The sequence below is a fragment of the Typha latifolia genome, chromosome 3 (assembly GCF_019914945.1).
Source record: "Typha latifolia isolate L0001 chromosome 3, TyphaL0001v2, whole genome shotgun sequence".
Classification (NCBI taxonomy): Eukaryota; Viridiplantae; Streptophyta; class Magnoliopsida; order Poales; family Typhaceae; genus Typha; species Typha latifolia.
In genome coordinates, this window is record NC_133088.1 from 17,404,197 (window position 1) to 17,428,545 (window position 24,349).

Here is a 24,349-nt window from a genome sequence, read left to right on the forward strand (position 1 = left end):
GGGCGCATAATCTTCAAATACGAATCAAAAGACTTAACTTAAAAAAGTAAAGTTAAGGTGAAATCAAATGTTACATAGTTCTAGAAGATGATTACATTTACACTCAAGAGAATGAATCCTCACCATTGGAAGGATCATACAGTATACATATCACAAACTAGCTAGCGTTGGTATATGTCTTGTGCTCTGACATCGACCTGAGAACAAGAAAAGATCACTGTTAACATCAACAGCAACTACTAGTAGAAAATACTAATCATTAGACAACTACTACCACTGTGCATGTCTTCTCTGATTGACCACCACAACGAAGCAAAGCTCCATAAAGTGCTCAAAGTTTTAACCGGCACTCGTGGTTAATTGCTGTGCAAAGCACCAGAAGACTCGCCAAAGTTACATGTCTCACACCTTCAGTCATTACAAAAGCATTGTGTTAGAGGTTATAAGAAGAAGAGGAGAAGACTATACTCTATAGTAATAGCCATTAATTGCCTGATGGAAGGAAGGGACGGAGTTGGAGTTCCCAGCTGCTATCCTCTAATGCAGCAGCAGCAAATGGATCACTTTGGGCAAGGAGAAGGAGATCTCAGTGGTTTTGGTTTATTACATGGAAGTGATCATCCATACCAAGCGCAGACTACTGCAGGCCTTTCCTATCACAACAATGCCATTATTTGTGAGAAGCCTGCTTCACTGTCCTCCTGGGGTAATGAAGAGGTATATATCTATATATGTGCATAATACACTTGCACTTTCTGTTTGTATGCATGAGATTCTTCGTCTCTCTCTAATTTTTTAGCACTATGATCAAATACTATGATCAAAATAATCAGGTGGGGACCTCAGAGATCAAAGTTGGAAACGATCAGACTAGCTCTTGCAAGGATGGTGCTAATTCGTGGTGCACATCTCTAATCATCTCCATTTATATATATATCATCTCTCTGTGTGATCTCTTCCTGGTTGTAAAAGGTTCACGTCTCAAGTAGGTGGAGGAGCTCGGCGGCGGAGAAGGGAAAGGTGAAGATGAGGAGGAAGATGAGAGAGCCAAGGTTCTGCTTCCAGACTAGGAGTGATGTTGATGTACTAGATGATGGCTACAAGTGGAGGAAGTATGGGCAAAAGGTTGTCAAGAATAGCCTCCATCCAAGGTATAACTTCCTATTCTCTGGAAAATATAAACTATTTATCTGCTATTTTAATTAGTTGCAAGTGTTACATATATGTGTTCATTTTAATCTTCAACAAAGCGTAACAGCAGTGATCCATCTAATGTGGCGACTTCTAGGCTCTCTAGATGAGAGAGAGAGAGAGAGAGAGAGAGAGAGAGAGAGAGAGAGAGAGAGAGAGAGAGAGAAAGGATCTAAGTCCTCACGAGAACCCTAAAAAGGACTGAGAAGTTGAATCTTGAGAGAAACAACTAACAATAGAAGGGAAAAAAGAGTGTGTTTGGAGGTGCTGAACACACGAACAGCAAATTCTTCCACTTAGGGAAAGAAACAAGAATGAAATCCTTAGAGTGATGCCAAGTTTTCTCATCTTGTACTGTAGTTCAATCTTCCCAGTTTGCATCTCTCAGAAAGGAAACAGGCCAAGGAGATGACCCACTGGATTATTCCCTTCTTTCCCTCTCTTTATTTCCGCAGTTGTGTTTGAAGTAGTCTTCTGAAAATGATTGGAACTTTGATGACTAACCAAAATAAGAGTTAGTTTGACCTAATTTCTTAGTCTTTTTTCCTCCTCCTTAGTACTTTATATGAGGTAACCGTTCTAGGAAATGCTTAGAGATTTAAGAAAATTCAAATAGAACATTTTTATGGGTGCTCCCAGAAATCTGATCCTGGAACGTATTATAAAATTTTAGAATGAAAAGCTGAAGAAAAATCCTATCATAAACCGGTAAGAAGGAACTTATTTTTTACATTATGTTGTTCTAGCGTTTTAAAATCCTAAATGTCCCAATGATCTTGTAAGCACTTGATCTAAAAGTGCTGGAGAGAGTAGTTCATATTAGCAGTCAGAGAGTAATACTTTCAGTAGTACAAATATGATACTAACTATATATTTTTGGTGTATCATTTTCGAAGAACAGCGAAACTAATGCTCTTAGACAAGCTTTCTAAACATAGAACTCTATGTCAACTTCTTATTTCCCTTGATTTCATCGCATTGCACTGGATCTGATAATTAGATCTATAACAGTTAGAAAAAGACATAATCTTCTTTATTTGAAAAGATTGTGTGCTTATAGTCAGAAGGATACTTTTTCATATTATTCTTTAGCAGAAATTATGAGATACCTTCCAACCTTCTATCCATTTCATTTAGTACTTACTTTTTATGGATGCTGCCAAGTGTACAGTATAGTATCAATGCTAGTATTGCATGCTCTCTCTCTCTCTCTCTCTCTCTCTCTTTTCCTTCTTTGTTTTTTTTATCAGTAGTTCTTTCGAGATCAATCTCTTCTAGAGTAAGTACATTCAGAATGATCAGCAACCATTAAATACTTCAAGGTGATGGAGAATAACAAAGTTAGCAACTCTTATCTATCAAAGTAATAGTATCTGCATGATATATAACATATTTAATTAGTTCCTAGAAAAAGAAAAGCTACACATCTTTGATATTTGTTACTGCTATTGTTGCTGTTCTTGATATTTTAACTCTATAACTCTCTACTAGATTCTGTATAAGATTAATAACCTCTGACTATATTTGATAGCTTATAGTTTCAAAATAATTAAGCTTGTGATTATTTATCCTTCTGTATGTTTCTTTTTTCTTTGACAGAAGTTATTATCGCTGCACTCATAATAATTGCCGAGTGAAGAAGAGAGTTGAACGTTTGTCTGAGGATTGTCGTATGGTGATCACCACATACGAAGGCAGACATACCCATTCCCCATGTGATGATACAAACTCATCTGAGCATAATTGTTTTAGCTCTTTCTAATTACAAGTTAATTAATTATTATTCTCAGTTATAAATATTATGGATGGATTTTGTGTACTACGACCTTGTGAAAAGAATTTGACATCATAATTATCAACTTGAAGTATTTCTATTTTATATATATATATATATATATATATATATATATATATATATATATATATATATATATATTACTCTCTCAGTTTTGGCTAATATATAAAGAAGATTGAGTAATTAAAATTTTGGATGTGTCCCTCTGAAAAATTTAAAAGAAAAAAATTGTGAGGTTTTACATAATTGTCACTTAAAACTTTTAAAAAATATCATATTTCCCAACACATTCCTCAAAATTTCATAATTACATCTAAAATATTTATGCTATTTAAAAAGAGTTTTTGTCCAAACTAGTCATGTTCCAAACTTTATTTACTAAAATAGACTGCCCTTGAGTTAAATACTAAAAGATGTCTATTTCACTATAGCACTAAAAAAAATGCTAAACTCATAAACGTTTTACTACTAGGGTAGAGATGCTATTAAGATAAATATTTTAAAAGTAAAGTTTTAACTTAAGTAGTTGAAGCACTACTTAAATGGATTCCTACAAATAAAATGCTAAAATGTTCAGCATCTTAGTGTTAGATAAAAACATCGAACTTGTTAGCAGTTGGGCAAATTTTGTTATATAAAACACTTATGAGTTCAGCGTTTTAGTTAGGAATATAATAAAATAGATCTATTTTGGTAATAAGTTTGAGGGACAATTTATTTTGGTAAAAAAAAATTTGTAACAGGGCTAGTTTGGTCAACCACTTATTTAAAATTGTCATCCCTATAAAAACTCTCACTAATCATGATTATAATAGTTTAAAAGCAATCCAATATTTTACCCAATATCACAATAAAAAATATCTTGTTTTGATAAATATTTCACACTCTAATTATTTACATGAGTTTGTTAACTTTAATAAGAATATATTATGAAAATTCTTAAAAAACTATAGTAGCAATTATGATAGAGTCAATTATTTTTGGTAAATAGTACTTTATCACATATTGACTCAATTGCACGAAACTTTCGTATACTTTCAACTTAACCATTTAATTCGTTCTTAGTCAAAATAATTATTATTCTTTCATTGTATTTAACTAAATCATATGTCAGAATTATCCTCATTAGAGATAATATTATAGAAGATTGGATAAATTTTCTAACACGTTTAAAATAATATCAATCGGATTCTAGATAACAAAAATATAATAAATATGTTGAATAAATATATATTTTTATCATAAGCTTATCAAATTCTCTAAAATCTTATATCTAGTGAGGATCTTCAAATTCGACATTCATTCGACCAAATATGATGATTAGTCAAGATTAAGTGTTAGTTAGCAAAAAATATAATATTTAAAAGTTTTAAGGTAAAATTACATAAAAGAATCCAATTTTTTTTTTGCATGACTACCCGTTGAAACCTCCTGATTTATTTGTATACCTTTTCTAAATTTTATGCTTTATATATATATATATATATATATATACTCTTTAAAATCTTTTATTTATAATGGATGCTTTTATTTTCTATAAGGTAAAATATGAATTATCCACTAGATGAAAAGATAAAAGATACCCTCACTGATAGCAATATATTTAAAAATGAATAAGAATAACTTTTTTTTTTACTTTTGTTGTTAAAAGTTATTGTTAGTTATTTTTTATGGCTATCCATACAAAAACAAGACTTTTTAAAGAGACAATTTTCAAAAGTCAAATGTTGGGTACACAACTAAATATCAATATTAGAAGAGTATACACAAATAAAACAATATATATATATATATATAAGGGTTTACATACGAAAAAAATAATAAATAATTATCAAATACCAAATTAATAATAGGTTTACAATCACAAAGGAGAGTTATCCTTTCCTACAATTGGATTTGTAGAGTATCCTTTCACCCATCCAACCAATTGCCAATTGGCAAGCCTTAAGATGCAAGTAAAGGTCGGTGGTTTTGGCGGTAAGTGGGTCAACTAAGAAACGTTAGTTAAGTAGAGATTCTTTTTTTAAAGGAATAAAAACTTAAGTGTTAACGAAGTATAGAAGGATAATTTATATATTCTTAAAAACTATCATTCCCTTCTAATTACTCGATTAAAAGAATTTGCTTATTTGTTTAAGTAAAATTAAAGGGATGGGACGCAGTCTTAGACTCAAAGCTAGAGACATTCCCATTTTTTAATGCAAGATAGTTAGGTTAATCTTCGTGAATTATTGCTTCAAAATATTAGTTATTAGATTTTGAAAATAAATTACATCCTTATGAACTATTGCTTATTTTTATATAAGCTTTATTATTTATTTTTTTGTGATATATTGACTCTCTCAATAATATAAACTCTCTAGAGATATCAGTTTTGTTAACTATTTATTTAATTTTTTTTGTGAAAAATGTTACATGACAGAAAAAAGAAAAGAGAAATTGAGAGTAAAATAATCATTTGATATTAGATAATTAAAGGGGTTAAATACTTAAATGTCATAATAAATAATGTCAATGAGAAAATGGGCAATATTTTCATGTTAATTATTTATTCTAGAGAGATAATAAGGGATTTGCTGCGTGTATTGACCAAATTAATTTCCTTTTCTAACCATATTCGCAAATATAAATCAAAACTCAAATTATTCTTTTATTTATGAAAAGTTTGTAGAAAGATGGTTCATTAAGCATAGGAATCTTAGTTTAATTTGATACCAAATGTAAAGAGGAAAGGCATCAACCTTTGAAGTTGATATATAAAGACTGACAACAAATAACCAAGGTATGAAAGAGCAATATTAATCTCAGACATTTGAGTAGAGAAATAGAAGTCTCTCATTCGGCCAAGTAAGTATGACCGCATCATAAATGGTAGCATTAGAAAGTTGAGTAACATAGGCAAAGGCAAATCAAACATCCCCATGGCTCAATCGACACTATAGTAGACAACACAAAATGTATAAATCCTCAAATACACAAAAATAAAGAGAGGGAGATGCAGCCGATGGCAGAACGACTCTAAATGCAACATCTCACGATAACTATAAAACTCCCTTAAAGCAATGGTCGAATGGGGGGAGGGAGTGGTAGACTATGAAGGAGAGAGAGAGCAACAGAATCCAGGTAGAAGTGATGAAGCTGAGGAAGGAGAGAAGACTTGAGCAGCCGAAGCCAGGCAACTATTGCACCGGAGCAACGGAGCTTCATGGTGTTGGGGGGCGGTCACAGAGAGGAGAAGTCGGTGCTCGATTTAATGACGAACTAGAGCCTAGAGGAGAGGTGATGGATGACAGGTGAAGGAAGGAAGGTACATTTTGGTCCATAATTGCTAATGTAACTATCTAGTAGAATTATTTTGCAAATTATTGCTCAATAGAGATTTTTGCAATTTAATTACAGTTGGTTTTTTAATTGATAAAATTGAGCTTTTAATATTGAGTGCATATATCTTCTATACTCATTAAAATCTACTAATTAAAAAACAAAATGTAATAAAGTTACGAATAGCCCGGCCAAGAGGTCATAAATTACGAATAAAATACCGAAAGCCATCCCCACCTTATTCTATTCAACTCTCCTTCCTTTTCCCCACCATTAAATTGATTCTCCAATGGCCTTCTCCCTTCCATTGGATTTGTACAGATATCCATCTAGAACCCATCTGACCCTATAGATCTTTTGGGGTGCATTCTCCCATAAGTCCATTCTTCCTACATCTCTCTCTCTTTCCTCCTTTCTTCCCCTTTACCTTTCTCTCTTTCTCTCTTCTCTCTTCTCTCTTTTGGGTCAGACTGGATAGGAGTAGAACACCAACCGAAGCCTTGACTAGAGTTGTCTTCCTGAAATTCCCTTCTGGGTTTTGTAGCAGAAGCCTCTCAAAGCCTAGTGATATTAGTTTTAATAGGCGACAGGGATTCATACAGATAGAACTCTTGCTAATTTTGTTGAATATTGGTGTAAAAAAAATCTGATTTTTTTTTCATCTTTTTTTTTTTTTCTGCTAATTTTTGTATTGGGATTAAGAGGGGGGAAGAGAGAGAGAGAGATTGCTTTATGGGAAAGAATGGACCTTGCTGTCATTGTGGAGTTACAAGTGAGCGCTTATTCATATTTTTCTGATGAATAGATTTGTTTTATTTGGATCTTCTTCCTTCCTTCCTTCTTTCATGCATTCCTGAGGATATCTGAATGATAAAAATTGAACCTTGATGCACTTGGGGTGTAAGGTGTTTGATGTAATGTTTCCTAACTTCCCTGAAATATCTAAACTATGATTTCTTGGATTTTGAGTTGTTCAGTAAGCACGATTTCTTGGTTTGCAATTTATATGTTATGTGGTCGTCAAATATGGGATTTCTGAAGGGCTTGAACTCCGAATTCTGTACTCTTATGAGTTCTTCTGTGTTCTTTTATCCTTTCTAATTTCTATATAATATATTGGTCTTCCTAATTTTTGAATCCCTGTATATTCTTTGAACCATGCTAGCAATATTTAGTAACAGATGTTACTTAAAGAACATTCAAGAGAAGTTGGAAAGTTATGAGATTGTGCTGTTCTGCTATAGTTTGTGGCTGAGTTGCAGTAATGCTCGAGGACAATTGTTTATGTTTTGCCTTCTTTTCTTGATTAAGGTCCACTTGTTTCTGGGTAGTAGTGTATCTATTTCTTCACCTTGAATTGCAGCCTGTTCTTGTTTTGTAAGTTATAACATGGAGAATATTTACTAACTTGGTCACAACTTCCACATGACAATTGTATGTATCAGATGTGGTAGAATAATTTCAAGAATCACTCTTTGTACTAGTTCATGCGCGGAGTGCTTTCATCCATATTCGTCTCACATTGTGCTTTTAGTATTGATTTAACTTAAGTAAATACTTTATTATGGTGTCACCTGAACATAATTTTGTTTTAAGTACTTCCACTATCATTGTCATGTGTAATTTACATGCCATTCATAACTGTCCTGTTTTTATTGCCTGCAAATAGAATGTATAACTTTCAACAATATGTTAGCAGAATCTTTATGCGTTTGATTTTCAAATTTTAGCATAGTCTACTATCAGTGGTTTAGAGTGCATGAATATTACAATAATATAGCACTTTTCTACTATGTCACCATGTTCTGTATCCTGTAATATCATTGGACTACTAGCTTACTAATTATGGGAGAGAACTAATGCAACAGGTACTCCTCTTTGGCGGAATGGGCCGCCAGAAAAACCAGTGTTGTGCAATGCATGCGGTTCAAGATGGAGGACGAAAGGTTCATTGACAAATTACACTCCGCTGCATGCTCGTGAAGCTGTTACTTCTGCAGTAGTAAAAGTTACTAAAGTGAAATGTGTATCATCCAAGCCCAAAGAGCAGAAGTTGCTCAAGAAAAAGCAAAACAGTATCATACTGGAAAATGAAAGTGAAATGCGATTTTGTGATCAGAACTTCCAAAAGATCATCGAGGGGGATACAAGCAATCGATCTAGTTCTGGATCAGCAATATCATACTCAGAGAGTTGTGCACATTTTGGAGTTGCTGATGCAAGTGATCTGGCAGGTTAATAATTTCTCCTATCCACCAAATTTCATGTGCCCCTTGGTAAATGGTACCACTTTCCTTTGTTGAGAAGGATGTGCATATACTAGCCGATAGCTTTGAGAAAAGGAATGTCGAAGGATGAGTTCGTTAAACTATAAATAGGGAGGGACTTGAGGATCACATCCTTGAACTAGCAAACCATGTGTCCTAGCATTTCTTGCCTTTATAGCTGTTCGATACAATGTCTTGTTATTCGTTGTCATTCTGGCAGTAGGTTTTGTAAAGCCCTCTTGTAACCAAAAGTTGACGCATAGACTGTGTATATATAGCAGCTGCCTATGCAAATTTATGAACATAGATTTTGTAGGCCCCTCTCATCAAAAAGGGGAAAAAAATTAAGGTGAATATCACTAAGATAAATAAGAACAGTGTTCTTCCTCATCTTCCTCAGAGCTGCTAATTAAATTTTATTATATTCTTTCCATGGATTTACTTCTATTTTCTTATGATTGTTCAGAGACTCAGAGTGCATAACTTTAGAAGATAAAAGCAATGACCAGAAATTCTTTGGTTCTTATTTCTGTGAAGTGCATTTTCACCACTTTGATATGCTAAATGTGCATCAAGTTCAATGCTTATCATTTGTCTTTTCTGAATATGTGCACGGATGATTCGTTAATTGCTATCTTGGATTGTAGTAGCACTAAACAAGAACTTATCAGCGATTACTAACTTGATATCTAAGTAAGTGATAACCAGTTTTCGATCTTAGATGCTTAAAGCTTCTTCATTTAGTTCTATCATTGTTGTCAAACTTTTCTTGTAAAATAATTTTCTGCTATCTCCTTTTCTCAGGTTCAGCACAGTCAAATGATTGGGAGTCACAACTTCCATCTAGAAAGAGGACATCTGTAAGTTGTCGTAGACCCTCTTCTGTTGAAAGGCTCACGAAGGATCTGCACTCCATAATGCATGAACAGCAGTCATCTTACCTTTCTGGATGCTCGGAAGGTGACCTTCTTTATCAAAGGGAAACACCAACAGGTTCCTTTGAGATTGGCTATGGTAGTGTACTAATTAGACGTCCAAATTTGACACTGATAGAAGAAGAATCAGAGGCAAGCTCATTTACTGTAGATAATAGATTGTATATTACTGATGAGGCCTATTCAGGGCCAGCATCTTTTCCTATAAATTGTGAAACGAAAGGAAACACGGCTGCTGAAGAACATAAGAAGTCTACAGCACAAGTGGATCAAGATAATGCTAAAAGGTGCCTTGAAGTATTATTTTTCCTAAAATACTTTGTTTTGCAGTTATTGTTGATTAACTTCTTGTTCTCTATGGCTTGGATTTTCTCCTTTGCAGGGATAAGCTTCATCGAAAGCTACTGATCCTGCAAGAAGCAGATTCATCTTTGATGTCAATAGATATAAAGGTCGGTTCGTATTGCTTAATATCCACCTAAACATTCATCTTTTTTTTTTTTTAAATCTTAAAAGTTTTCGTTAGTTGATATTCTTGAGAATCTATTGGCCATAAGATGTTAGCTTCAACAAACTTGTCCAATTGAGCTTACTATGCCAGTTTTTTGTGTTTTGGCAGGATATTGTTAACTTTGAGAGTTTCATGAAGTATTTTACATATGAGGAACAACAACAATTGCTGAAACATCTTCCTACTACAGATACTGTGAAACCTCCTGAAAGGTTCTCTCCACGTTCTTCTGACTTTACTGATCTAGTAAAAGATAAAACGGCTCTGTCATTACTTATGGTGTTATTTTGTTATAACTGCAGTCTTAGAAGCATGTTCAGTACGTCTCAATTTATGGAGACTTTATATTACTTCCAAAAACTGCTTGGAGAGGGAACTTTCAGTCTATCATCTCCAGGAGCAAATACTGAAGAACGTAGAAATTTGAAGAGACTTTTATTACATAGTTCAACAAAGTCTAAGTGGGTGGAGTGCTATAAACAGCTGAAGGTATGAATTGGTTGCCACCTAATACTTGTATTTTAGATGTTCAATATAATTCCTCGGATGTGGATACATTTGCTAGTATTATATTATGGACTCCTTGCTCTGAAGTCACAAATATGGACCTGCCTGATTTTTTGTGTTTTCTATAGGAGAAAAATGATAGACAGATTAAAGGACAGGAGATAGTAAGTGGGTCATTTGCTGCAAATTTTAACGTGGCACCCCTCAAGAGGCCTTGTAGTGGCCAAAATCACAGCTATACAGGTTTCATCTTCTCCCAACCCACTTTTGGTGCAAATTTAAGCATTTGAAGTATTAGGAATTAGGACGTCGTGCATTACTTATTGCTCACACACTGAATTCTTGCATTAAAGGAAGACACAGTTATAAACTGATTCATTGTTATTTCTGAACTCCAGAGCTGAAAGGCGCTATGAGAAGCCCTAAGAGAATTTGTAAACATGGAAGCATGGATCTACCGTCGAGAAGTTACTCTCAACTGAATTCTAGCATTGCAGCCTCTGAATTCATTGACCCAAGGAGCTTCTTTGAATCTCCTCCAGATAGGAGATTCTCACTGGCCCTTTTAGAACAGGTTGATGACAGTTCTGATCATGACTTGCTGCTGGATATTCCTTGCAATTCATCATTTCCAGAGGCAGAACTTCTATACCATCCCCTGAAACAGAAACCAGTCACAAACAGCTCCCGAGCAGAGAGTGGAGTTGCCGACGTTGAGGGGAGTCTGTTCAGTTATCAATCTTCCAATTTCAGCTAGATTACCCCCCAATAACATCTTCCTTTGACAACTTAAACTTAAAATGAGGTGTTCAAATGGTTGGGTGATTGTAGCTTGTGCTCTTTCATCTTTTAGTTTTCTACAACGATACATTTGCCGACTTTTAAGAGAGCTGGATCAGATATTTGCCTTTAAATCAGCTCCAGTTTGTTCTTTTGTGTATAGCTTGGCAATTTATTTGTGAAAAGTTGGAGCTAGAACTTGTATTTATTGCCAATAGAAAAAAAAAGAGAAGGTGCTGGGTGAAAATGCAGTGTGCCTAGGAGCTGTCTGATATGGAGATCAATACTTGCTTTGTGATTTATCTTATTTCTGAAAGAGGAATGTTTATATCTGGAACAAGTAATTTGTTTCTTCCCCTGCTAAAATTAGCGATTTTCTTCATTTTACACCATACATTACGTGTTCATTGTGATTTGCACTGTGCTTTAATGATTTTATTAAGTATCAACTCAGATACTTTTTTTCCAATAAAATATCAAAAAGCACCCTGAACTATGATTTCATAAAAAATATTAAGGGTCAAATTAGAGATAGTGAAAATATAGGGTTTAAAAGTGGAATAATCACATGATGCAGGGTGTAAACTAAAATAATCAGATAATGTACGGTGTGAAATGAAAAAAGTTTTAAAAGATTACCAAATGGATAACTCCTCTTAAAAGGGATAAATCTCCCGCTTTTCTCCGTCAAAAATCGAAGCCTCTTATCCGCGCGACATAGTCATCTCTCCTCTCCTTCCAAGTTCCAACTTCTTCGAAGCCGAACACATCGAAACCCTAGAAAAGATGCTTCTCCATTACCAAATCTCCCCATCCCCTCCTCCTCTCTCCTTCCTTCCTCCGTCCTCCACCTCATCCCAACTACTTCTAGGGTTTCGCTCTCCCGTTGTCCTCAAGGAGGAGAAGAAGTGGCCATGTCTTCAGATACGATGCTCGTCGATATCGAAGGTGCACAGCTACGGGACGGTAGACTTCGAGCGGCGGCCGGCGCTCAAATGGAGTTCGCTCTACCGTCGGATCGCGACGATGGAGAGCCAGGGGCTTCGGTCCGGCGACGTGCTTGACCGGTGGGATGAGGACGAGAGAAGGCTCTCCAAGTGGGAGCTCTGCCGTGTAGCCAAGGAGCTCAGGAAGTTTCGCCGCTATAGGCTCGCCCTCGAGGTAGTCTTACCTGTTTGTTTCTATCTCCTTGATTTCCCTTTTGAAATTTTCTCTCTCTTTTTTTCGGTATCTTTGGGGTTTGAATCAGCTCTCATAATTTGCAAATTTAGAAATTTTGGTGATTTGCCACTTCATTTATTGCGTGACTGAGTAGTTGTTGATATTACAAGGGATGAGGTAACTAGAGAATTGGTTTTGAGCAGATGTGTGTTTCTTATGCTTCTAGACTCTAATTTCTAATGTTCTTCGACAAATAGCTCATTGTCTTCAAAAGTATAATTTTATGGATGCATGGACACTTTTGTGGATATGTTGGCCGTCAATTGCTAAACTTTCAAGTGTACCTTCAAGGAAAGTTGACCATCAATAGTGTGACTTTATTAGTCAGAGTAACATCGATGATGTAGTGATCAAATTGGTGCAGATGTTATACATTTTGGTACTGTGGATATTCCATAAGATGGTTCTACTCAGAGGCCGAGAATGCATATCATTTGACCAGAATAGTAGGCAGCCAATTCTAGGTGCATAGGAGGAACAATGAATGAAAATTATAATTTAGTAGTTCTAGAAACAAATTGATTGTGTGTCTCTCCAGTTATGAAATTTAACATCATGCTTGATTACGTATCTTAAGGTGACAACTAACTTTTAGTTGATGGTGGTTAACAAAATTCAGAACTACCAACTCCAGAGGAATTAGTAGGATTTATAGGTTTTAAGCTAAGGTTTTAGTGTTTCATGGAGCAAGAAAATGAGGGGTACGATTCACGGCTAATTTCTTTGCTGTCAAAACTCACAAGCATATTGCTTAATAGCAATATCTGATCCTAGAAAGAGATGGCCCAAAATTCAGGTTTGCGTATGGTGGTAGGTCTAGCCTCTAATAGGTGGAGCAGTTATGGGAACATCAGGCAGCCACTGTAGATCATTTGGAGTATGTTGGAGGCTTCATTAAGTGGACAGTAATTGAGTTCTCTCATTGCCTCTGTAGTATCTAGGCTATGCAAAGATAAAAAAAATCATCTTGTTCTTTCATTAAGATATGGTTATTTTCTATGCTTAGTTGATTTATTTGCAAGTTTTTCTCTGCTTTTCATCTTGGGTCAGAAAATTTTGATTTTTGCTTCCGTTTATTTTCATTTCCTTGTTCCTGTAAGAAGAGATTGTCAAATCTACATTTAAGTTATTGCTTTTCTATAGTCAAGTATCACAGGCCTTTCACATTTGAAGTTATTCCATTTATATATAGTCTTTCTATTCTGTTGGCTTTTATTTTACTGTATTACTTAATTGCCCCTTCTATTTGTATTGTTTTTAGATATATGAATGGATGACTGCCAGAGGAGACCGATTTACATTTTCAGCTAGTGACATGGCAATTCAGCTGGATCTGATTGCCAAGGTATATGGTATTTCACATGCAGAAGAACACTTTTCCAAGCTTCCTGATACCATGAAGGATAAACGTACATATGGTGCTCTTCTAAATGTTTATGGGCAAGCAAAAATGAAATCCAAAGCAGAAGCGATTGTTGAGAAAATGAGAAACAATGGATATGCCACTGATGCACTTCCATTCAATGTGATGATGACTCTTTACATGAATGTTGGAGAACATGGCAAGGTCATTGGGATCATTGATGAGATGAAGGAAAAGAATATTATGTTTGACATATACTCTTACAATATTTGGATAACAAATTGCGCAGCAATGAAAGATGTAGAGGAGATGGAACGAGTGGTAAGTCTGATGACTTCAGAGAGCAGAATCAATGCAAATTGGACCACTTACACCACACTCTCTACCATGTACATTAGACTGGGCAACTTTGAGAAAGCACAGAGTTGCTTAAAAGAGGCTGAAACAAGAATGACAGGTAGGGATCGGACACCTTTTAATTATCTTATTGGTCTTTATGGCAGCATAGACAAGAGGGAAGAAGTATATCGCATTTGGAACAAGTACAAAGCAACTTTCCCAGCCATCCTGAATTTGGGTTATCAGTCCATGCTTTCATCTCTGATCAGGCTAGGGGATGTCGATGGAGCTGAAAAGCTTTATGAGGAATGGATACGCAATACATCTAATTATGATCCCAAAATATGCAACATTCTAATGGGTTGGTATGCTAGACAAGGGTTTGTTGGTAAGGCCAAGCATGCTCTTGATCAATTGATTGCAAAAGGTGGAAAACCTAAACCAACCACATGGGAAATCCTTGCAGAGGGGTACATCAAGGAGAACCAAATACCTGATGCATTATTTTGTCTGAAAAAAGCTTCATCAAGTGGAGGTGTAAACAACTGGAGGCCAAAACCAATAAATGTTGCTAACATCCTAGCACTTTGCAAGCAGGAGAATGACATAGAGAGTACTGATGTGGTACTTGACATATTAAGAAGTAGAGGATGTCATGATAAAGCGGAATATAAGTCATTGATTGGCACGTAAGCATTATCAAATGCTCAAGGTTGAGACAAGCTCCAGAATTATGATTAGACCTGAGATGTTGGGACTTCATTTTTCTTTTCCTGGAAGGGAAGGCCCTTATCTGTCCATTTGATATTCTTCCTGACCCTAGAATACAGACAAATGTGCTGTCTGATTGATGTTTCTACGGTTCAAAGCTGGAGATACGAAGGTGTAAATGTGCCATGCTTGGTATCCTTGAGGCTTGGTTCTACTAAAAGATGCTAGCCCCTGACAAAAAATAAAGAGGGCAGTGATCATGTCCCACACCATTGTACTATTAATTTTTCTGAACTCTGCTCGAGGTCATCTTATGTTGTTTGATGACGATGATCAGTTGTTCTATTTCTGAGATATGAGCATTTATGATGTTTTTTTGTAAGAGCAAGTGTACGTTGCAGAATCAGCTGCTCTGATATTTCATCTCTCTTAAGTACCAATGCCACATTGTTTGCAAGATATCTTTTTGCTCCTCTCTCCACATTTAGTGTCATGCATTAGGAGGGCTCAAGAGTCAGAACAGCTTTCTTTATATGGTTATGTTGTTTCTTCATCAAAACTAACATGCTGCAGTGGTCAACATCTGTAGATTTAAACGGAATCTGTACTCGAATGGGGCCTTGAAGGAGCTTTCATGATTCTCTGAAAGGCAGCTTTAGCACAAGACTGCAACTATCATGATGCACCATCATTAACTTGGTATATCTACCTATCATGTAAATTGTATCCAATCTTTGTGATCTAGAATTCCTTTTGCCATGACGTAAGTTCAGCTGTTGATTCACAAGGTTATCATGTTTGCTTCCTTCTGTGTGATGTCACCAATGAGCAGTTTGATTCCCATGTGATGTCCACTTTCCTCTGCTGCATATTAACCGACATTTTATTCACAGATATGTAGAGTGCAATCTAACTTCTTTTTCTGGTATGTTTCTAAAGTGCATCAATAGTCATAAATTTTACAAAATTCTGCAATTTATGGTTTGGTTGATTTCATTGTTAATCTACTAGTAAATTTTCATTGTACACTAGGTGTAATATGCAATTCATGTGTTGCAGTTTGGTGTTCAGTTAAACTATACTTTCCCCCTCATCATGCATGAATTTATGTCAATCATATGCAAAATTATTCTTTACATCCACAGAATCATCACATGTTACCTCCTGTTAGAAACTTAGAATAGATCTGGTAGAATATATCAACATGGTTGTGATCCGATACCTATCAAATATTCTTCTGATCAGGAGTGTTACACCTCTGAGTTAGCTTTCTGACAAAGTTCACACTTCTCTCTTAAATTGTTTTGATACGCAAGGCATTGCATTTTTCTACTCTACATGTTATTTGTCATCTCTAGATTCTAGACTACAAGTTGCAATAGAGTAATGCATCAATACTGACCCTAGCCAAAGTGTTTGCAACCCTTAATGAGCCCTACTTTATAGTGCAAAACCCACAAGCCACAGTTTTCTTAGGTAACAGATGATTTGATCTGGAAAATATTTGGCCAAATGGACACGCCACGTGGGAGACCATAATTGAAAAGCTTAAAACAAATCGAGTAGTTGGGGTGTGACATGCACAAGTGTGCCCCATATCACCATATGCATTGTCATATACTCATGGCCTTCTTCTTCTTCTTCTAAACAGGGACTTGTTGAAGAGCTCAGCCTTTCCCACCACAAGTATTGGAAGCATGGAATCATAAAGTTTTTGGGGCACACCGACACCCCTTGGTATGAGCTCCTTTGGCTTCTCTGATGTCACCCTTGAGGGTTAGTGTAAGAAGGGTGAGGACCACACTATGAAAGGGTCCCATGAGCTGTGGTATGCCTCAACTGTCCCACTCTCATACAGCAACTAACATTGTTCGCTGATCTATTAATAGGTGGGTGGGCCTCTCAACTTCAAGACCCCAAGCAATATGCACCAGTGCATTTCTTTTTTCCTTATATTTCTTTTTATCACAGGCAAAGCCGAAGAGACTGTGCTTAAATAGTTAACGATATTAACTCTAAAAAGTTGGTAACATTAGACATGGTAAGATCTATACTTGAGATATCCTGAGAATTATTCGCAGCATAATTTGTATTGCTTAGGCGAATTTTTTGGTTGACCATTTACAGGATGTTCTGTTCGGGGGTGTTTGCCCACGTGGTAGCCACGTGAAAGGATTCGTGCGTAGGAGTTGTAAACCGCGTTTTACTCAGCCGTGAAAGACGAGTACGCTTTCCTTCCCTTCTCTTTTACCAAAATAACAGCTAAGGTGAGGCATCCTCTTTTCCTTTTTCCGATCCTACCCCTACCACACCATGTCAAATTACCGTCTTATAGAGTGGCGTTTGACGTAATATAGTTGAATGTAAGGGGTATTTTGTAAGGCATGAGAAAAATATTAACTTGGTGGAGGTGGTAGTAGTAGAAGTAGTGGGGGCCACCTCATCATAATAAAGTTCATCTACTGCCAGCTAGGATGAAGGCCAAGATGACAGATAGACCTCAGATAGTGCTGTAAAGTGTCCTTATTCCCGATCCTATTCCATTCTATTCTATTCCCCCCCTCTCTTGCTTTTAATTGTAGAGGTAGGAGTAGAAAACATTATTCTAGTGAAGATAAACTCTGTGGATATGGGAGTTGAGATATGATTAGGACCTCCTCTCTTTATAATCTTCCTTAGTTGGCAAGAAAGATAAATGCCCGGAGAGAGTTGCTTACCCAAGTAATCAAACTGAGGTTGAGAGGATAACCACATAATTTACATATGAAATTTTTTTGAGCTCTTATCTATAGAAGTGTCGCCAATGTGCAGGATTTTCTAATTGATAAGTTTATGACTGATATATATATATATATATATATATATATATATATATATATATATATATATATTATGGTTTTACTCATGTTAGGTCAAATTTATGGAGAAATCACCACAAATTGGTGGACAAGGATTTAAAATTTAAGAGCCTAAAGGCTATATATGGATTGCATAAAAAATTAATATTTTTTAGATACAGAGACATTTAGGCCTCACTAAGTTTTAGCTAATATACTAAGTCATCTAATTTAAGCTTTAAATCGTGTGTATCGTTGAACTATTATTTCGAACTAAACATCGCTAAGATATCAATTTCAGTTATCACGTTGTAGAGATGCACCTCCGAATTACATCACCGCTAAATTATAATAATTATTTGAGGTTGAAATCCATCCTATAATTTTATTGATTATAGGGGAGATATCTACTAACTCCAATTTTGATCAATATAGCACGTTAAATGTAACCTTAAAAAGTCTTGCTAATTTAGCATGGATTAGATGCAACTATAAGGTCACATTCAATATAGAAATTTTATTTTCCCTTATGAATTTGCTTGCAAGCAAGCTGCTTGCTACCTATTTGATTCAGTTTGATTCGATATAATAATTGTAACATTTTGAAAATGCTAAGTTGACATCATCTAGAGCTCGACGTCAAAATGGCTCAAAATTTTGCTAGATAAAATATACAGATACATTGACGCGTCCATATGCACCGAATTAAAATTTTTTAATGGACAAACATGAAGACTTCCCCAGGATCAACTAATCATATTAAGTATTAAAATTTTTTTTTAAAAAAAACTCCTCCAGCTTATTATTTAGTTCTCCAACTTTAGGTGTAGCAAATCAACAAACAAAAACCTTGTCTCCTGATCAACACATTCATAGCCCTTTTGCCAACCAAATCGTTAATTAAGAGCCATATAAAACTTTGATTATATCATTGCATGTGGCCTTTACCATTTTAATTAATATTAATAAAGTTAATCACATGGTCACTTGCCAAGCATACATGATTTCTTGCAATATTTTCGTTAGAAAAATATTACTGAGAATTTTGAAGTATAATTAATTATATATAAGACGTTTTGTATTAACATGACCATAATTATCATTTTACGTTCCCACATTGACCATCACCGTAGACGTGGTAAACATACTCCCATGTTTAATAAAAATAAACAGTCCTATTACTACCATACTAAATAAACGATAGTATATATATATATATATATATTTTTTTTTTAATTTTATTCTAAGAACATTTATATTTCGCACCCTGTCCTATGTGTTACAATAACTACATAAGTCAGGGTGCAAAATGGAAAATTACGTTTTGTTGATCCTTATCGTACAAAGCATGCATTAATTGTATAATCCTGGAAGGTCCTTTTACCTGTCGATCTGTTGGACTGCGGAAAGGCACGATTCCGACCACCATCCTGGTTCATCTCCAAAGCTCGCAACCCAACCCAGCAAACTAATTAATATCCCTTCCAAATTAAGTAAATGACTTCACCAAATCGAAATTATTCCCAATCTAAAGTCCAAATCCGTACCCAAATATTAGGAGTTTCCATTTTCCAATAGTTATAAATTAAAAAGAATGTGCGGTTTTTTTTGTTAATATTTAGGTGGTAATATGCAAATTAGACCCTAATATATAAAATATTGGGATGAAGTAATCCCTTATTTTTAATTAACTACCTTTCTCTCTCTTCTTCCCTCTCCTATATATTTATCTTCCCCACTCTCATCCTTTTTAACTCTTAAGAATAAAACGCTTGCTTAGTATTAGTCTTAGTCCTCCTCCCTTTCTTCTCCACCAGCTCTCCTCCATTAGAGTCTACCAATGGCGGAGCTGGTGGAGGATCCCAACTCGATCCCGCGAGTCGTCTCCATCCTCTCGTCCCTCCTTCAGAGAGTCGCGGAGCGCAACGATGCCGCCCACCGCATCCCTGCGCCGCACCACACCGCCTCTGCCTTTCATGGCTTGACGAAGCCGTCCATCTCGATCCGAAGCTACCTCGAGCGCATATTTCAGTTCGCCAAATGTAGCCCCTCGTGCTACGTCGTCGCGTATATCTACCTCGACCGGTTCTTGCAGCGCCACCCCACCGTCGCCGTCGATTCCTTCAACGTCCATCGGTTCCTGATCACCAGTGTCATCACCGCCGTCAAGTTCGTGGATGACATGTAAGCTTATCTCGGTTTGATCTCTGCGGTTTACTTGATGTTGGTCCGTTGAATTGTTGGTCTTTTTTTGGATTTTACAGCTGAATTCCTTTGTGGGTTCTTGAAATCTTAAAGAAAAACTTCAGATTTTGTGACTAGGGTGATAAAAAGTCGATATTTTTTTCCCTAGCGGGTCTTTGAAATCAGAGGATAGTGGAATTGGTGAAAGCCCAGATAGAATTCACAGTTACTTTGCTGATATCCTATTGAAGATCCCAATTTCGCTTCCTTCTTTTTCTTTCTTCTTGGAATTCTGATCCCTTCTTGGTCGCACGCAAACAGATATTCTCACCTGTTTGCGATAATGCTTATCCGCTTCTTTCATCTCATCAGACAATTTCTGAAAAGCTGAGCCAAGTGTTAAAGCCTCAATTAATTGCTTCTAGGAGGCTTCTCCTCTCCTCCTGCACCTGTCAACCGAGAAAGTAGTGGGCGTGTCTTCAAAGGAATTCCTGCACCATTCTAATCTGAAAGGTGGAGAAAAATCTGAGGGTAGAATTGTGATTTCACCTTTCTTGGCTTTTGGGTTATTTTAGGTCAATCGAGAAGAAAAGGGATTCTAATTAGGTTCATCTAATTAGCAACCAAGTGCGAGGAAGAGTGTTGGGCTATTCTGTTATTCCATCCAGCCACACATGCATGAATGGGGGTCCCATATCTGCTTTCCTCTCACCTTCATTTGAAATTGAATTAATGCAAGTTGCGAGATGGGGCCAATTGTCAATGATTTTGAGTTAAAATTGGTTATCATTTTTGTGATAGGAAGATTTAATCTGCAGTAAAAATTTAAATCATTGTCCATTTTGAGAAGTCATTTGAGGGAATGACATGGACTGGGTGATCATTTGGTGCATTTAGTTGGATGTTTGGTGGTTTTGATGTTCCCCTTTAACTGCAAATGAACCAATCATTGGACTTAGAAGATGCATCCAAAGAGATATGAAGAGGATAGTCATAGTACGCAAGACAACTGGCATGTGAATTGTTTGAAAGTTTTATTGCTTGTGACAATTATTACTTATTAGTATGTAATTAGAAATCTTATCCGGCTATCCAAAGAAGTCCTGTATGTATATTAGTAATAAATGCATTGAGAAGCAAGTCAAGCGCACTACACATCACAACTAAGTTTGCTCTTGAACTTAATTTCCTTTTCGTCCTTTCTACTTAATCCAAGTTTTATCATCGCTCACGCTAACCAAGATAACTGATGTTTGTCAATATATATTAAGTCTTCTTTATATCTCTTAAGAGGTGTATCAATTAGTTACCTTGTCAGATCATAGATTGCCTACATATACCAATCATTTTCAGTTCATTAATTAAGTCAGAACTGACAATTTGACATGTCGAATTATGTTTGTTACACGTAACAGGAATTTGACAATCTATACTGCTTTCATCATCAAGGGCTGGACATGGATTCACTAGTTGAGTCTTTCTTTAGCTAGATCTAATATTGATTGTTACTAATTACCATATCTGCACAATTTTTTTTCTTTCTTTTAGATGTTACAACAATGCATACTTTGCAAAGGTTGGAGGGATCAGCTTGATGGAGATGAATTACTTGGAAGTTGATTTCTTGTTCGGCGTCAGCTTCGATCTAAATGTGACCCCCGTAATCTTCAACTCGTACTGTTCCATTCTTCAGAGTGAGATGCTGTACTTAGAATCACCCTCTGCTCCTCCAAGGTTACATTGCTGCTTGTCTGAGGAAGAATCCAGCAGTTGCCAGCATCAGCAGCAGTTAGCTGTCTGAGATGTGCTTCCTTACAGAGCTCAATAGTGGACAGTGATCACTAGTTAGTTAGATGGACAGACTAATACTCTTTTGTTTGAGGTCTGTTCCTTTAGATTCCAACCCCTTCTCATGTGGAACAAAACCTACTGTCTTCTTATCATATCTCTCTCTCTCTCTCTCTTAAATCTTTGCTTACTTAGATTAGGGGGCTTTGTGGTTTGCTGTGAAATGGGTGTGTACAGACTTGTTTCTTATCTTCTAATTGAAAACATTTCAAATCATACATTGTGTTAATTATTTACTCTCAATTCAATATGGCTGTAGGACATTGTGCTAGCCACTATCCTATGCTTATCATTATAGTTGGAGGCAATGTTGTTGGTGGAGAGAAATGAGTAAGATAGACAAGATTCTTGGGATGATTAGAGATCTAGAGGCATGTTATAAGAACATGGGATGAGTGAATTAAAATGTATATAGAAGTCTCTCATCATGGCCTTCATGTAGGTCATCCTCCATTGTTACATGTGTCATGACAACTCCCCTTCTCCTACAAAATTTATATAACAAAGCTCTACTTGGGGTGGTGACCTGGAGAGGGACATGAATGTAGAGTTCTTGGCACTTGCTAGTAAATAAATAATAAAAAAGAAAGGCAGCTGGACATTAGGATGCCATGTGAGCTTTAACCCCCCCCAGCATGCATTCCCACATGAGCTTCAACCTTCAAGCCTGTGATCCACTCTTTGTGCATCTGGCTTGAGGGCAATTTCCAATTATTGAAAGGGAAAAGAGACTATTTGGTTCCTTGTGAAGGTGGAAAGAAAAAATTATTTTGTGCTTCTCAAGTTTCTTTTCTGGTTGATTCCTTGTGCAATGACAATAGGATTGGATGTGATTTCCAAGTTTGCACTAATATATCTTATCTTATTGGTAACCTACTCTTACTATTTATTTCTTGTTGGTGCCTCAAGAAGAAAGCTCTTTGGAAAAGGACTGTACAGCTTATTTGATTTGGATGCCCGGGAAAAGTGATTCTTTAGTAAGAATATTTTCTTCTTGCAAAAGAGAAATTGATATATATATATATATATATAAGAAAATTTAATCGTCTCTTGATGTGCTTAAGCCTTTTGGTTGGATCCAAGCTATGTGATATTTTGAACTGGACTTGTTTACGAAGCCTAGCCCAAGTTTATTAGGCTGGGCTTCGTAACCTGGCCCATAAATGACACCTTCTACAGCGAAAACAATCCATAATAATAATAGTCGTATATTATATATATCATCTCTACCAAAAGAGAATTATTCAAGATTACACTACGTAGAGTAAAGGAAACCAGCTCAGTTCTCACCATTAGCCTTCCTCGGCCTTTCACCGTGTAATCCACTACGCCAGTTCCAGCTAGTATCACCACTACCATCGCCGCTGCCGCCACCGCCACCGCCACCGCCACCGCCACCACCACCACCACCAAATCCGTGACCGGATGACGAACCCGACCCGGTCCCATAACCAAACCCGAATCCGTATCCCTTCCCGTTCCCACTCGGGCTCTGGCCCGAGCCCGACCCGAAACCCCACCCGCTTCCCGGACCCGAACCCCACCCCCAGTTGTACTGCCAGGTCCCCTGGGGTCCGGATCCGTAACCCGATCCACTATCGCCGGTCCAACCATTACCACCAGCACCACCACCACCTACTGGAGGCGTTGGCGGCGTCTGCGCCGTTGGATCTGGCTCAGGTGAGTTTCCCATGTCGTCGCTAGCAGAAGAGGTGGTGAAGGGTAGAAGGATAAGTAAAGAGCAGAGGAGAATGGTTATTTGGTGTTGGTGGTTGCTTTGCATAATTAATTCTTGGGTGTGGACTGTGGAGGTTTAGTTGTTAGGCTTGTGCGCTATTTATGGATTTAAGGTGATGCCTATTGAATAGATTGATACATGTGAATGAGGTATTGAGGTCTCGTGACTGCGACTAGCACAGAATAAAGAGGGTAAGTGGACATTAATGGGATGGATAAGATGTGTCTAATATTCCACCACCGGCCCAATCTTTCACAAGAAGTAGCAGTTATCTGAACATTTTCTTTTTCTTTTTCTTTTTGACTGAGCAATTTATTAAACCTTTTATTAGCTCTTTTGTTTTAAGTACTTCAATCTATCTACAGCAGAAGAAACTAGTCCCTGCTGGCATACAGTAGTGGGATTAAATTGAACATACAGTGAACCTAATAGATAGTTGATAGTTTTAATGGATTCCCATTTATGAATTTGAGTGAGAACCTCCGAGAGAAGTATCCTTTGGTCCAAATTATTATTAGCTTCTTTTTTATTTTAGGTCAAATCACAGAGGGATGATGATTTGATGAGATATAAGGTAATGTGACTGTATTATGCACCCCATGCGATTTTATCCTCCGTGGATATTTTAGATGAACAGCAACAAGCACCAGCCGAGCTCAACACTAGAGACATTGCTTAGTGGTAGGAAGAGGAAGTGATTGGCAGTTGCTCTAAATTTTGACTCTCGAGAAAGGTAGAGATGCCTAATATAATATGTAAGCTCACGGGTCACTATGATCAATGATCCAAGTCGTGCGAAGG

General features: G+C 36.5%; 3 protein-coding genes and 1 long non-coding RNA gene across 7 annotated transcripts; all 4 read left to right on the forward strand.

The window, feature by feature from the left end:
- Positions 1 to 352: 352 nt before the first annotated feature.
- On the forward strand, positions 353 to 3,056 carry LOC140784323 (probable WRKY transcription factor 12). 4 transcript variants are annotated; one of them, XM_073131647.1, is made up of 4 exons: positions 353 to 717; positions 834 to 901; positions 990 to 1,151; positions 2,791 to 3,056. In XM_073131647.1, the coding sequence occupies exons 1-4, from the start codon at positions 496 to 498 to the stop codon at positions 2,951 to 2,953; spliced, it is 615 nt and encodes a 204-aa protein (XP_072987748.1). In that variant the 5' UTR covers positions 353 to 495; the 3' UTR covers positions 2,954 to 3,056. The 4 variants fall into 4 exon arrangements, with proteins under 4 accessions (XP_072987748.1, XP_072987749.1, XP_072987750.1 ...); XM_073131648.1 differs by having other exon boundaries at positions 374 to 717; positions 987 to 1,151; positions 2,794 to 3,056; XM_073131649.1 differs by having other exon boundaries at positions 380 to 717; positions 2,794 to 3,056.
- Positions 3,057 to 6,611: 3,555 nt separating this feature from the next.
- On the forward strand, positions 6,612 to 15,400 carry LOC140784047 (uncharacterized). The gene is given in 10 exon segments (XM_073131225.1): positions 6,612 to 7,079; positions 8,176 to 8,541; positions 9,379 to 9,796; positions 9,892 to 9,961; positions 10,129 to 10,232; positions 10,323 to 10,509; positions 10,656 to 10,770; positions 10,926 to 11,281; positions 11,977 to 12,468; positions 13,790 to 15,400. Coding segments are annotated over 10 exon segments (3,306 nt in total). The 5' UTR covers positions 6,612 to 7,039; the 3' UTR covers positions 14,948 to 15,400.
- A 1,074-nt stretch (positions 15,401 to 16,474) lies between these two features.
- On the forward strand, positions 16,475 to 17,676 carry LOC140784324 (uncharacterized). The gene is made up of 3 exons (XR_012108248.1): positions 16,475 to 16,830; positions 16,913 to 16,982; positions 17,069 to 17,676. It is a non-coding gene; the product is annotated as an uncharacterized lncRNA (long non-coding RNA).
- Positions 17,677 to 19,527: 1,851 nt separating this feature from the next.
- LOC140785275 (cyclin-P4-1) lies at positions 19,528 to 22,026 on the forward strand. Its single transcript, XM_073133084.1, has 2 exons — positions 19,528 to 19,962; positions 21,511 to 22,026. Exons 1-2 carry the CDS (start codon positions 19,619 to 19,621, stop codon positions 21,761 to 21,763), a joined length of 597 nt encoding a protein of 198 aa, XP_072989185.1. The 5' UTR covers positions 19,528 to 19,618; the 3' UTR covers positions 21,764 to 22,026.
- Positions 22,027 to 24,349: the final 2,323 nt, after the last annotated feature.